Consider the following 13,132-nt stretch of genomic DNA (forward strand, 5'->3'; position numbering starts at 1 on the left):
GTTTATTTTATTTGCCCAGTAAGTCTTTTCAGTTTTTCCTTTAAAATTTTATCTACCATGTCCATGTGGTGTTGTAAATTATGGACTCACTATGCCATTTTACTCCCTTCTCCCCTCGCCAAAAAAGTCCTAAATGTTCAAACCACTATTCTTCATGTTTCTTTCATTTTATTTCAGCCTATATATATAATCCATTCTGAGAACAATTTGCCTTGTAAATAATGGCCACAGTCATCACTGTCTTATGCATCGAAAGTGTGAATTAAATATCTATCATTTTTAACATTTTATTTATTTTATTTTATTTTCATCATAATAAGTGTACGCTTTAGATCCCATCCCCTATTTCACCCATTCCCCCACCAACCTCCCCTCTGGTAACCATCTATTTGTTCTCTATAGTTGAGTCTATTTCTTGGTTTGTCTTTTTTTTTCCCCTTTGTTCCTTTGTTTTGTTTCTTAAATTCCACATATGAGGGATACCTGGCTGGTTCAGTATGTAGATCCTGAACATGTGACTCTTGATCTTAGGGTCAGGAGTTTGGCCCCACATTGGGTGGAGAGCTTACATTTAAAAAAAGTTTTTAAAAAAATCTACATATGAGTGACATCATATGGTATTTGTCTTTCTCTGACTGACTTATTTCACTTAGCATTTTACTCTCTAGCTCCATCCATTTTGTTGTAAATGGCAAGATTTCATTCTCTTTATGGCTAAGTAATATTCCATTGTGTGTTTATGTGTATATATATATATATATATATACCTACATATATACCTACCTATATATATATATATAGGTAGGTATATATATATATATATATATATATATATATATATATAGGTATATATACATATATATGTAGATATATATATATAATGTGTATATATATTATGTATATATATCACATCTTTACCCACTCACCAGTCAGTGGACACTTGGGCTGCTTCTACTGTTGGGCTATTATAAATAATGCTACAATAAACATAGGGGTGCAGGTACCTTTGAATTCCTTTGAATTAGAGTTTTTGTATTTTGGGGGTAAAGACTCAGTAGTGCAATTACTAGATCATAAGGTAGTTTTATTTTTAACTTATTGAGGAAACTTCATACTGTTTTACACAATGACTGTACCAGTTTACATTCCCAACAGTGCGTAAGGGTTCCCCTTTCTTCACATCCTTGCCACCACCTGTTGTTTCTTGTGTTGTTTTAGCCATTCTGACAGGTGTGAGATGATATCTCATTGTAGTTTTGATTTGCATTTCCCTGATGATTGGTGATGTTGAACATCTTCTCATGTGTCTGTTGGCCATCTGTAGGTCTTTGAAGAAATTTCTTTCATGTCTTCTACCCATTTTTTAATTGGGATGTTTTTTGGATGTCAAGTTGTATCAGGTCTGTATGCATTTTGGATACTAACCCTTTATCAGATATGTCATTTGCAGATATCTTCTCCCCTTCTATAGATTGCCTTTTAGTTTTGCTGATTATTTCCTTTGCTGGACAGAGACTTTTAATTTGATTTAGTCCTAGTAGTTTGTTTTTGCTTGTATTTTCTCTGCCTCAGGGGACATAGCTAGAAAAATGTTGGTATGGCTAATGTCAGAAAAATTACAGCCTGTGCTCTATTCTAGAATTTGTATGGTTTCAGGTCTCACATTTAGGTCTTTAATCCATTTTAAGTTTATTTTTGTGTATGGTGTAAGAAAGTGGTCCAGTTTCATTTCTTTTCATGTTGTTGTCCAGTTTTCCCAACACCATTTGTGAAAGAGACTGTCCTTTTCCCATTGAATATTCTTTCCTTCTTTGTCAAAGATAAATTGATCATATAGTTGTGGATTTATTTCTGGGTTTTCTGTTCTATTCCATTGATTTATTTTTATGCCTGTACCATATTGTCTTATACTACCACTTTGTACTATAACTTGAAATCTGAAATTGTGATCCTCCAGTTTTATTTTTCTTTTTCAAGATTGCTTTGACCAATTTTCTTTTTCAAGATTGCTTTGACCATGTGTGGTTCCATGTAAATTTTAGAATTGTTCTAGTTCTGTGAGAAAGGCTATTTCAAGATTTTGGTAGTGGTTGCTTTAAATCTGTAGATTGCTTTGGGTAGCATAGATATTTTAACAATATTTTTTCTTCCAACTCATGAGCATTTAATGTCTTTCCATTTCTTTGTGTCCTCTTGAATGTCTTTTGTCAGTGTTTTACAGTTTTCAGAGTACAGGTGTTTTATCTCTTTGGTTAAGTTTATTCCTAGATATTTTATTATTTTGAGGGTAATTGTAAATGGGATAGTTTTCTTAATTTAACTTTCTACTGCTTCATTATTAGTTATAGGAATGCAATGGATTTCTGTACATTGATTTTTGTATCCTCTGACCTTACTGAATTCATTTAACAGTCCTAATAGTTTTTTGGCAGAGTTTTTAGAGTTTTCTATATATAGCATCACAGCATCTATAATTAGTGAGAGTTTTTGTTCTTCCTTACCTGTTTAGCTGCCTTTTATTTCTTTATGTTTTCTAATAAAACATTTTTTAAATCTCTGTTGCATCTTAGTAAAGATGTTCCACCTGTGAAATAGGTAATGAGTTACCTTCTCCAGAGTAGATTGCATTTTGGGTTGAACTGTATCCCCTGTCCCAAAAAGATGTTGAAACCTTCACCCACAGTTCCTGTGAATATACCTTATTTGGAGAATAGGGGTTTTGCAGATACCATCAAGATGGGGCCGTTAGGTCATTAATCCATTTTGACTAGTGTCCTAAGAAGAAGGAAGTTTGGACACAGACACACAGAGAGAATGCTATGTGATGACAGACAAAGAATGGAATGATGTAGCTTCAACCCAAGGAACATGAAGGATCAATGGGCACCACCAAAAGTTAGGGAGAAGGGAAAGATGCTCTTCAGAGTCAGAGAGGGAGCATGGTATTGTCAACACCATGATTTTGGACTTTCAGCCTCCAGAACTGTGAGGAGAATTAACATTTGTCTTTTTAAGCCATCTACTTTATGTTATTTTGGGAGAGCAGCCCTAGGAAGCTAATACAGAATAGCAATTTATTAACTTCCACATTAAATAGATGGACAGCCACTGTCCCACATAAGTTCAGTGACCTTATGTTTCCACTTTATATTACATGTTCTGCCACTAATTTTCACCATAAAGGAGATATTTCCCCCTGATTGATTAGAAAGGTGCTTCTTCCAAGCTTCAAACTGCATTCTAGCACTAAGGATTCAAATGTGAATAGACCTGCGTATAAATTGTGCATAAATTTGCCTGTCACTTTCCTGGCCATCAGTAAGTGATCAAAGGATGTTTAATAAAACTGAATCTGAAGTCCACTCAGACTTCTACAGTTATGAACTTAGGTTACTTAACTCACAAAATCCCCATTTGTCCTCAGACTGAAGGGCACCACCATGCTCCAGTGCCCTCTTCCTGTAAACATGTCCTCACCTCCTTTTCTTATTCTTTCCTTCCCTTTCTCTTCAAGCAAGCGCCTTCTGGTCCTCCTACCTTGACCGTTAGCCCTCCAGAGAGCAATCGGGACCTGCTCTCTCCCTGTCTCTCTCCTTCTCTCTCCTTCTCCTGTTTACTCCACTTACCTTCTGACTTCAGCTCTCCCTGACGCAGCTCTTACCCAGGTCATCAGAGTCATTCAAATGCGGTGTCCAGGTCTCTCACTTGGCTGCACCCCAGCCTGTCATTACTAATGAGCCTTCCTTCATTCTTAAGATGCTCTCCTTTTGATTTGTGAGTCACCAACCTGTTCTAGTTCTCCTACTTCCCAGAGCATCCTTCTCAACCTCTCCTGGTTACCCAGTTCTGCCCATACTCTGAGTATGAAGTGTTGGAGTCACTAAAGACTTTATTTTTGGTTCACTTCAATACACTTTGTTTTCCCCTGCTTACTCCTTCAGTAGATATCCATGGCTTTCAGGATAAAATCAAGTTCACAGTTTACCATACAGTTTACCATCTTTTGTAATAGTTGCCTCTCCCCTACTTGGGCTCTCTAATCTAGTCATAACAAATGACTTACTGCCCCCGATATGTCATGCTATTCCATGCTTCAGTGCCTTGATAGAAGCCTTCACCAAGGTGGCAGGTCTTCTGTCTGGTTTTGCTGCACTCACTCATCTTCTGTGGTTAGTTGGCCATCGATTGCGTCACTGGCTCTCTGCTGGGGTGACAGCGTAACCAGATCTTGTAGCTCTCATCACTGACCAGGCAAACCCACTCTTGTGATCATGGTGGTCTCAGGGTTCTCAAGAGCAGCAAAAGAGAGCACGGGGGTGTTCAAGTCTCTGCTGACATCACAGTTGCTTCTGTCCCAGTAGTCAAAGCAAGCCTGATGACCAAGACCATAGTCAATGTCAGGGAACTGTGAGGGCCGTGAACACTGCCTACCTATATGGCTTTCCTTACTTCATCCATTCGTCCACTGCACAGATGTTATGAAGACCTACCCTAAGCGAAGTCCTGGGTTAGGCACTCAGGATGCAGAGGGTCTTCTTAGTGTGCTTTTATATTCTAAGATCCACATTCAAAGTCATATATCCAATAAAAGAAACACCAGGATTTAAGGTGGTCTGGCTAGATAGGGTGGGAACACCTCTCTACACCTGTCAGCACTTCTGCAGAAATTGCTACCTTGCTACTCAGGTTTATCTGTGTATAGCCTCTCCTCTCCAAAAGAGGGAGTGAGACTCAGAGAAAGATGGTCAAAAGATATAGACTCCCAATTATGAGACCAAGAGCCACTGGAGATGTAATGTAGAAAACATAAGAATAGTTGTTAACCTCACTGTGCCCTATATTTGAAAGTTGTTAAGAGAGTAGATCTTAAAAGTTCTCATCACAAGGAGAAAAACTTTACTTTAAAAAAAAATCTATGAGAGGATGGATGTTAATTAAATTTACTTCGGTACTCATTTTACAATAGATGTAATCAAGTCCTCATGCTGTCCACCTTAAATTTACACAGTCCTGGCTGTCAATTACAGCCCCAAAAGGCTAGGGGAGTAGGAGAATCAAAAGCCAAACTACAGAAACAACATGTAAAATCTTTTTTTAGTATGTATGTTTTAAAAATTATCATTGAAAACTCACTAAATTTCCTTAGTAACCAATCAATTTAAGCAGTAACTTGTGTGAAAACAAGCATTTCTATGAAAGATCCAAACTCCAGAGATGGATGACAGAAGCAGTTAACATATTAATCCTTAGGGCCCAAGGGCTTTGGCCCATTTGTAGGAATAAATAGCTGTTTGCAACTTCAAATTCAAACTTGTGCAAATAACATAGACCAAAAGCCCAAATGAAAATCACTTTAAAAATAACTCCCTAAAACTGCCATATTACGTGTATTTATTTTTCTCTAGGATTAGGACAGATTGCATTGGCAGCCTAGCCTTTCATAAAGAGGGGGGTGGGGAACAGAGTTGGGTCTTCATTTTCTCACAAAAGGCACAATGGGAAGTGCATCTGTGAACATTGCATAATTTGTTATGTTCTACAAAGAGGTGGGTTTTTGTTATACACATACCAAAGCTATTTGGTACTGTTGCACCAATGATCTCTATTCAGGTCCAGAAAAGAAATTGGCCTCAGAAGAGTGAAAGGAGAGTAAATTTTTCTTTAAAAATTAGATACAGATTATCACTTCCAAATGCAGGAGGGAATTTTACAAGTGACGGTGCACGGATTAGCTTTCCAATGGACATCCAGTCCTTTATGAAACACATACTAGCGGTGGTCAACTGTGACCAATGTGGTTTATTACTCTCCAGAAGAGCTGAACTGAGATTACCCATCTAATCTAATTGAGAAATGTTGGGTGAACTTGAACTGTTTCATGGACATGAATGACCAGAGAATTTATTTGATAAGACATTAAAAGCTGAATATGGTAACTATCTCTTTGATGGTTTGATACAGTCATTCCTGAAGTTCATTTGCATGTCTTTCAGATTTTTTTAGTACTCTTTCATGATGATTACATGAGCAGCCTAAATGAAAAAGAGAAAAAAAAGTTTCTGTACAACATCATTATGAAAAAATTAGAAACCTTACCTTTATCAGTAAATACTCCCAATAGTCTTGATTTGGTTAACACTTCAAAAAGTAACACCAGATTTTAAGAACAGTACTTAAATTGTGGAAAACTTACTAAATCCACTGGCTTTTCATCTGATAATCCCTAAATTATTTGTAAATATCGTCTTCTGATTTTATTCATTAAGATAAAAAAAAAAGATGTCAAGAGGTTGGCATGTTATTTCCTAACCCCATTTGCATTTTGTTATAAACTGGGCAGTGTGAGCTACCATTGGTGGCATCTCAATGAAACATTTATGGTAACTTTATTGACAGCATAGCACACAGGTGGCATCAGATAATAAAGTGCTTTCCTTTCATATGCCTGCTAAATTTAAGATAAATTCTGCTGTATTCCCAATGACTAATGTTATGGTATAAGTTGGGCATATGCATCTTTTTTTTTACTGTACTTAAATATCATATTTTTAAAACGACTCATAGAAACTCAAAGAAACTCTTAGTATAGTTTACAGAATCACACTTCATGTTACTAGTGACTCTTTAAATGGAATTTTTCATTGAAACTTTGTCATTAAAATAAAAAGGCCTTTTAGTTGTGCCCATACAAGCATAATAAATTGTATATGTTTGTGATACTGAATGACTCTTGCCCATATGCTGCACTGCAAAGCTACATGAATGAGGCATTTACCAAATCAGGCCCACCACATTAAACAGAAAAACAATCTTTATTCATGGTAACTTATCAGTTTCAATTAATCAACCTTAACAATAGAAATTCTGATGTGTTCAAGCAACTTGAAAGCAATAGGTCATCTCCAGGGCAGCCATGTTGTGTCTTTGTGCCTAAGGTTTCAAACAAAGCAACATCTCCAATAAATATACATACATATACATACATACATGTGCATATATATACATACCAATGGGTGACTACAGCTATGCCGTGTTATGCCAATAAACACGCAGTGTGCATTTCCTATGATTTCTATCATAGTAAATGTAATCGTTTTCCTTCAAAGTATTACTTTTTTTGAGCTCTGCAAGTTTAAACAAAAGGAAAGAAATTTCCATTGGATGACCATCCTTTCAGTTTCTGTGCTGCTATGTGAATAGCATTGTGCAAACCATTCCAATGGTTTTGAAAAGGGGTAACCATTGGTTTGATTTGGTTACACGGTTTAGTAAAGAGCTCCCTCCCACTGCCTTAGGGTCTGTGAAAGGTCTGTGACCTGTTTAGAACTGCCAAGTGAAATGTCATGTCGCCCCTCCCAAATGGGAGTATCTGCATTCATTTGATCAGTATAAAAAATGATTGGGGATGGCGAGATCAGTGCTTTTGAATTGCAATTTATAGCAGTTTACAAAAATGCACATTGTTGGAAAAGAAAACATGGAAGTGTTTCTTTCTAAATTGCATTACCTGTGAAATGTCATTAGTCTTTTAAGGATATTTACATCCTTTTTTTTTTATTATTTAGGAGACTTATTTCAACTAAAGAAAATCAGAATTTTATTACATTATGATTTTTAAACTTATATTTCGGTTTTGGTAGCAGAATTCAAAGAAAACAACATTTCTTGAGTTCTTAGGATAAACATAATTTGTTATAATTCCCTATATTAATTCTCTAAGATAGTCTTTGCTAATCAGTTGCGTTAGCAGCAGATTCCAATTATCCTTCCAAGATTATAGGGGAGATCCATCTGTTGGCAAATGCCTTCTCTGCTGATTTCTAATAGTGAGTCTGAAATCATGGGCATACTAACTCTACCAGGTGTCCGGGACTCCGTCAACAGCACACAATGTAAATTTCTTTGTCAGATGAATACTTTCTAAATATCTCACCCCTAGACTCATCGACATGTATGCACAGTTGCATAAAAAGGAAGTGTTATTTCTTTTCATTAAATGTGTAAAAGAATACATGAACTTTAACCAAAAGGTTAAGGTAGGCTGTTCAAGTTCACAAAGACTTAACGCAGCCACTTGGAGCTCTGGGGTGCAGAAAACACCACCTTTTATACATGTCTAGGAATCTTGAAAGCTCCATCTCTTCGCCTTAGGCAAGTGGGTGGAATTGGGACATTGTTTAGAAGAATTCTTCTTTTAGTAAGAAAAGTTACCTTGGGAAAAGGGCCTCAGAACTTGCCTGGCCGATACTCTACTAGAAAAAAAGAAAGGCCCTGCTTCAGAAAAGACTTGACCCAGATAGACTCCCTAGCACTCCACTTTGAACCTCCCAACTATTGAAAGGCGAAGTTGTCACGTTTTTATCTTTGTTCATGTTAAGCCTTGGAATGACAGCCTGTCTCTGTGTTCCCCTCTCCCACTGCCCCGGCTGTAAGTGTCCACATTGACACCTACCGGTGACCACAGGCTGCAATTCTTTGTTGCCTTGTCCACGCTCCTGGCTTTCACTGGGATTAGCTCGGGGCCTTTGTTCCCCTTCAAAGCTGGAACATCACATCCCATGTTGTGGCTTTCCAGTCTCAGACCCCCAACGCTCTCCTCACAATTTACACACCAGGTAAATGTCCCTCCCTACGGAGCAGGGAGCCCAGCCCGAATGTGGGAGGGGGGAACCTCCCCACTCCCCAACTTCAGAACCCACTTCACCAACCCCCCACCCCGCCAGTGTGGTTTTCTTTTCTTTCGTGCATACTTTTCTATCTCATATGAAGGAAAGACTGAAAATGCAAATGGAAATTTAAATCTTAGTTAGATCCTTGGACCCCCGAACCAAGACAATCCCTGCCTTTTTGAATTCTCTTACAATTGCTCCTAATTCTAGGAAGGGGACTCTCAGCAGAAGGTAATTTACTGGCCTGGGTCACAGGCTCCTAAGACCATTTCCACAGTCTAGAGCACCAGGAAAACTGTCTCAGAGGAAAACATGGTTGAAGCAAGCTATTTTGAAGGCCAAGGAGCATCTGACCACCGGACCTCGCCTGCCCCCCCCCCAATTCCCTCACCCCTCCTTCCCGTCATTGAAGGGGCCCCCAGCTGGGGCCAGAGCTGGGAGGACCCACTAAAAATGAGGCAAAGAGCTCGGTGTGAGGAGTGGGAAGTGGTTTGTGTATAGCAAGTAAAACAAAGTTCATGTCTAATAGTTTTTCCATATTTTTAGGGAGGTTGTCAGGAACACTGGAAGAGGAGCCTTTGGAGAAGTCATCGATACTCCAGATAACCCCAGAGGACGATATCGATGCTCCTGAGTAGTGGGCCAGGGCACTGGGTGGTGCAGAACGGGACCACAGAGCGGGCCCTCCCCATCCTGTCCTAAGGCCTGCCTCCCTAACAAGGGATACTACCTCCAAGGCGTTTCTAACATAGCTGTTCTGTTCCCCTGGATGATGTAGACTCACTTGAGACCCACGCTTGAAGTGAGAATACATGAGCCCACCGGTGAGCACCTCTCTCTCCAAGCCCTTCAGGCAGGTGCTCACTCTTGCTGGATGAGCCGGACACACGGACTCCCAGGGGCTGCCAAATCCATGGTGCTTTCCTGGGCTCTGCAGCACGCCCCAAAAGCCTTAGGGTGGGGAGGGGCTGACTTCAATTAAAAGGTTTGAGGCACTAAACTTTCACTCCCTCTCTCATCCCTCTTCTCCCTGGAATACAAAGTCAAACTGATTTGCTGCCTCCTTGCCTGCCAGTAATCCCCATGAAGGCGAGCCTTAACGCCTGGTTCCAAGGGATTTCAAATTCCCCCTAGGGAGATCCACTTTTATCTTATATAGATCCTGGGCTCCTAGCCCTGTCTTAAAAGCTTAAAAGCTCTTCTTCCTGAAGTGGGAAACCCCTTGGAGTTTTGCTTCCTGGTAAGTATCAAGGTCAAGATTCACATATCTATTCTTTCCAGAATGTCAGGTACCTTTTGTGAAAGGCCAGCTTGCTTTCTTACGTGCGTAATGGTTAGCTTGGTCCTTTCTGGTCCCCTAACTACAAGTTAGGCCCTGTCCGTAGCCCAGTTTCAGAAATGTAGACTGTGGATTACAAATTTCTAAAGCTATTTATTAAGTGTCAAGAAATATATCTGTGGTAACTGTCACATAAAGCTGATATACTCTGGTGTGAAAGAAAGCTAGAGAGGCAATTTATTTGTGCGTAAAAGGCACAAGATTTAATTGGAGAGGGACTTGTTATTTTCAACACAAGTACACGGGGTGGCATAGCGCCGGAGAGCATTATTCGAGCTTCATCTACTATGCACTATATGCCACCGTCTCCAAAGGAGTGTTGCCCTAGAAACTTGTTTTAAATCTGCTGCTATATATCAACACCTTGTTTTCGCAGTCCTTGGCTGAATTACAGTTACACAGTTTGGCGCTTCTTTCAAATTTCCTCCCATCAGTTTGGCTAAAGAAAGGAATTTTTCTCCTTTAGAAATGAATTGGCTTAATTAGTAAGTAGATTAATGGCAATTGCTGGTGAGTTGGTTTCCAGCAGAGTTTCACCAGAGAGGGTTAATCGGAGTCAGGTCTGGAATCTTTCCCAGAACTGGCTGCCAGCCATTTCCACCAACCAATCAACCCTACAAGAAACGGGGGGGAAATGAAATAGAATTTATATTCTCTGTACTCTTATCCTGGACAGAAATTCCTTGGAAGCAGCCACCTCGTTGGGTGCAGGACAGACTGCTTCACTGCGGAATTTTAACAGAACCCTTGAAGGGTTTCACCTTCCAGATTTATCTGAGTACAAAGCAGAATTTCAAATGGCACAGGGAGTGTCTCCACAGAACCCCGAGGGCGCATTGGAAACGCCTGAGGCTCTTAGTCAATTTCAGGTTTACATAAATTGCAAAAACCTCCCAAATTTGCTCCTAATCTGTTATCTGCCAGAAGCCTTTAAAAAGTTCAGTTGTGTGTTTTGCAGGCTTTCCCCTTATTTTTTCCATAGTGATAAAAAAATGCATTCATAGTTTAACTTGCAGCTGCATTAGTCTTGCAAAAAAAAAAAAAAATCCCTGCTGAGAAATGCATATAATAGGAAAAACAGATCGGCTGGACAGCAGTGTAATTAATGCCAGAAAGGGCCGAGGCCGGTTTCATAGTTTGTCTTTTGAGGATATCAAGACGAGACCTGGTGAAAAATGACGCATGCTTTAGCATTTCAGAAAGCTGGCAACTGGCAAGGCTTTTCCTTTTTTCTTTGACTTTCTGCCTCGGAACAAAGAGGTCGGCAGAACTAGCTAGGTTGTAATGAGTTCTATGTCCCTAGCACATTAAGTGCATCATGGAAACATATTGTATCGAAATAGTTTGGAGGAGAATACCGGGGATGAAAGAGAATGGGTGCTTTGATCAGCTCCCTGGGGTCCTGAGTGCGCACAGACTGACTTGCAAGGAGTTATTCAGCTCCAGCTAGACACACTTACAACACCATTCAAAGAAATTTGCATATCTGTAATTTATCACATTGGTCCAGAACATTTTTGCAAGGTAAATAAAAGTTGGCTGAATAAAAAAAAATCAATCATCGCAGATATAGAAGAAAACTGTGAAGCCAGCATTTCCATTAAAAACATAAATAAATATGTCCATAAAACATGACGATTTAGAGGCTGACTTTATTTTAAAGCGCCCTTAAAGCAACAGGTTCTGTGCTGACAAAGACCAGAGTGGCCACAATTTCTTTTGCGCTTCTACTTTAGGGGAGTGTATTTGCAGCTTCCCACTAGAATAAAGGCAGAAAGAAAGCTGAATGAGATGCGTGTGGCTATAACCAGCCCGCGACACGCAGAGAAAAATTAGTACACACTTGGAGGAGACGTGAAAGATGGCTTAATCTCCCTGGCGTCTGCAAGAGCTAAGGTTAAATCTCATTTCTTCTCCTCTTGATTTCATTGCCAAGCCCTGGTTGCTGAGTTCAGAAGCTCAGCTCGGGAGGATGAAACGTCCCCGCACTGGTCAATAGGAAAGACTTGCTTTCGAATGCCCCATGAGAACAAGTGAAAATTTAACAGCCAGGCATTGTTCTGAGTTTTTAAACAACCCAGTTAAACAGCAAACAAGAATCTTCAACTTGACCTTGGAAAAGGCTGGTGCGCCTGTAGATCATCTATCAGACAACTCCGGATGACAATGATATATTTCGAAGTATTGTCACATGAAAAGATTGATAAATTTGCCGCTGCAAAGAGAGAACTTTGGAAGTAGGCAACAGGCAACTAACTTGGTGCGCTGCCTCCACCGCCGCCTCCTCGCCTCCTCTGTCCCTGCCACTCCGTCCCCACCCCTCCACCCCCAGCCTTGGGGCCAACTCCGTAGAAGAGGCCCAGTAAATCAGCACTGTAATATTTCTTAAGGGGCACGGAAAAGCTGTGAACGGTACCACTCATATTAAACGCAATATTTCTTTGCTTTCGTGGGGAACAAAAGTCATAGCAAGACGTCTTTATGGCTAATTCAGTCAAAGGCACATCTTGGTTCCCCCCACAGAAAGGTCAGTGTCGTTGTGTTTGGTCCACCGAGGGGGTGTTTTCACACTGAAAACTCAGCCAGCTGTCCCTGTCATACCCTCGCCATTGGGGAGCGCGCACTAGCCATGGTTATTAGGCACATTCTACACCTGCAAAATATACCGATTTCCAAGACTTTTCAAGACACCCTCCTCCCCCATTCTCATGCCCCCTCCTCTTTCGTCTACTAAACTTTGACAACACAATTCAAGCCCTGGATGAAAGCGTTGCAAGCAAGAGGAAAGCTAGGGAGGGGGCAGCTCAGCTAGCGTCTCATGGTGTCTATTGAGCAGCCATCAAAGAAATTAGGCGTCAAGTATGTTTTCAAAAGTATGGAAAAACTTCCAAATAAGGGCTTAGAGACACCACACATTTGCTACTGCCGAAATGCTGATTTCTGAACCCTAAATATTTCATTTTATGCACCAGTGTTAGGTGAGGGGCTATAGCCAGGCAGCCTTCACTTCGAATTGGCTCTTTTAAAAAATTCATCTGTATTTATAGCATGTCAGGGCATACATTTTTCCTGAGTTGCCCCAGTGGAAGTCCACATGCCTTTTTGAAAATCCAGATGCCAGCAA

At 40.1% G+C, this 13,132-nt stretch overlaps 1 protein-coding gene across 1 annotated transcript in view; it reads left to right on the plus strand.

Moving 5' to 3' along the window:
- The window catches only part of C2H10orf67 (chromosome 2 C10orf67 homolog), a 184,939-nt gene extending 175,270 nt beyond the window's left edge, over positions 1 to 9,669 (plus strand). The window contains exon 21 of the mRNA XM_049096630.1: positions 9,216 to 9,669. Within this exon, the coding sequence (XP_048952587.1) occupies positions 9,216 to 9,307 (92 nt within the window). The 3' untranslated portion in view covers positions 9,308 to 9,669. The remainder of the gene's footprint in view (positions 1 to 9,215) is intronic.
- The last annotated feature ends 3,463 nt before the right edge of the window (positions 9,670 to 13,132 follow it).

Source organism: Canis lupus, chromosome 2 (genome assembly GCF_003254725.2).
Source record: "Canis lupus dingo isolate Sandy chromosome 2, ASM325472v2, whole genome shotgun sequence".
Lineage (NCBI taxonomy): Eukaryota > Metazoa > Chordata > Mammalia > Carnivora > Canidae > Canis > Canis lupus.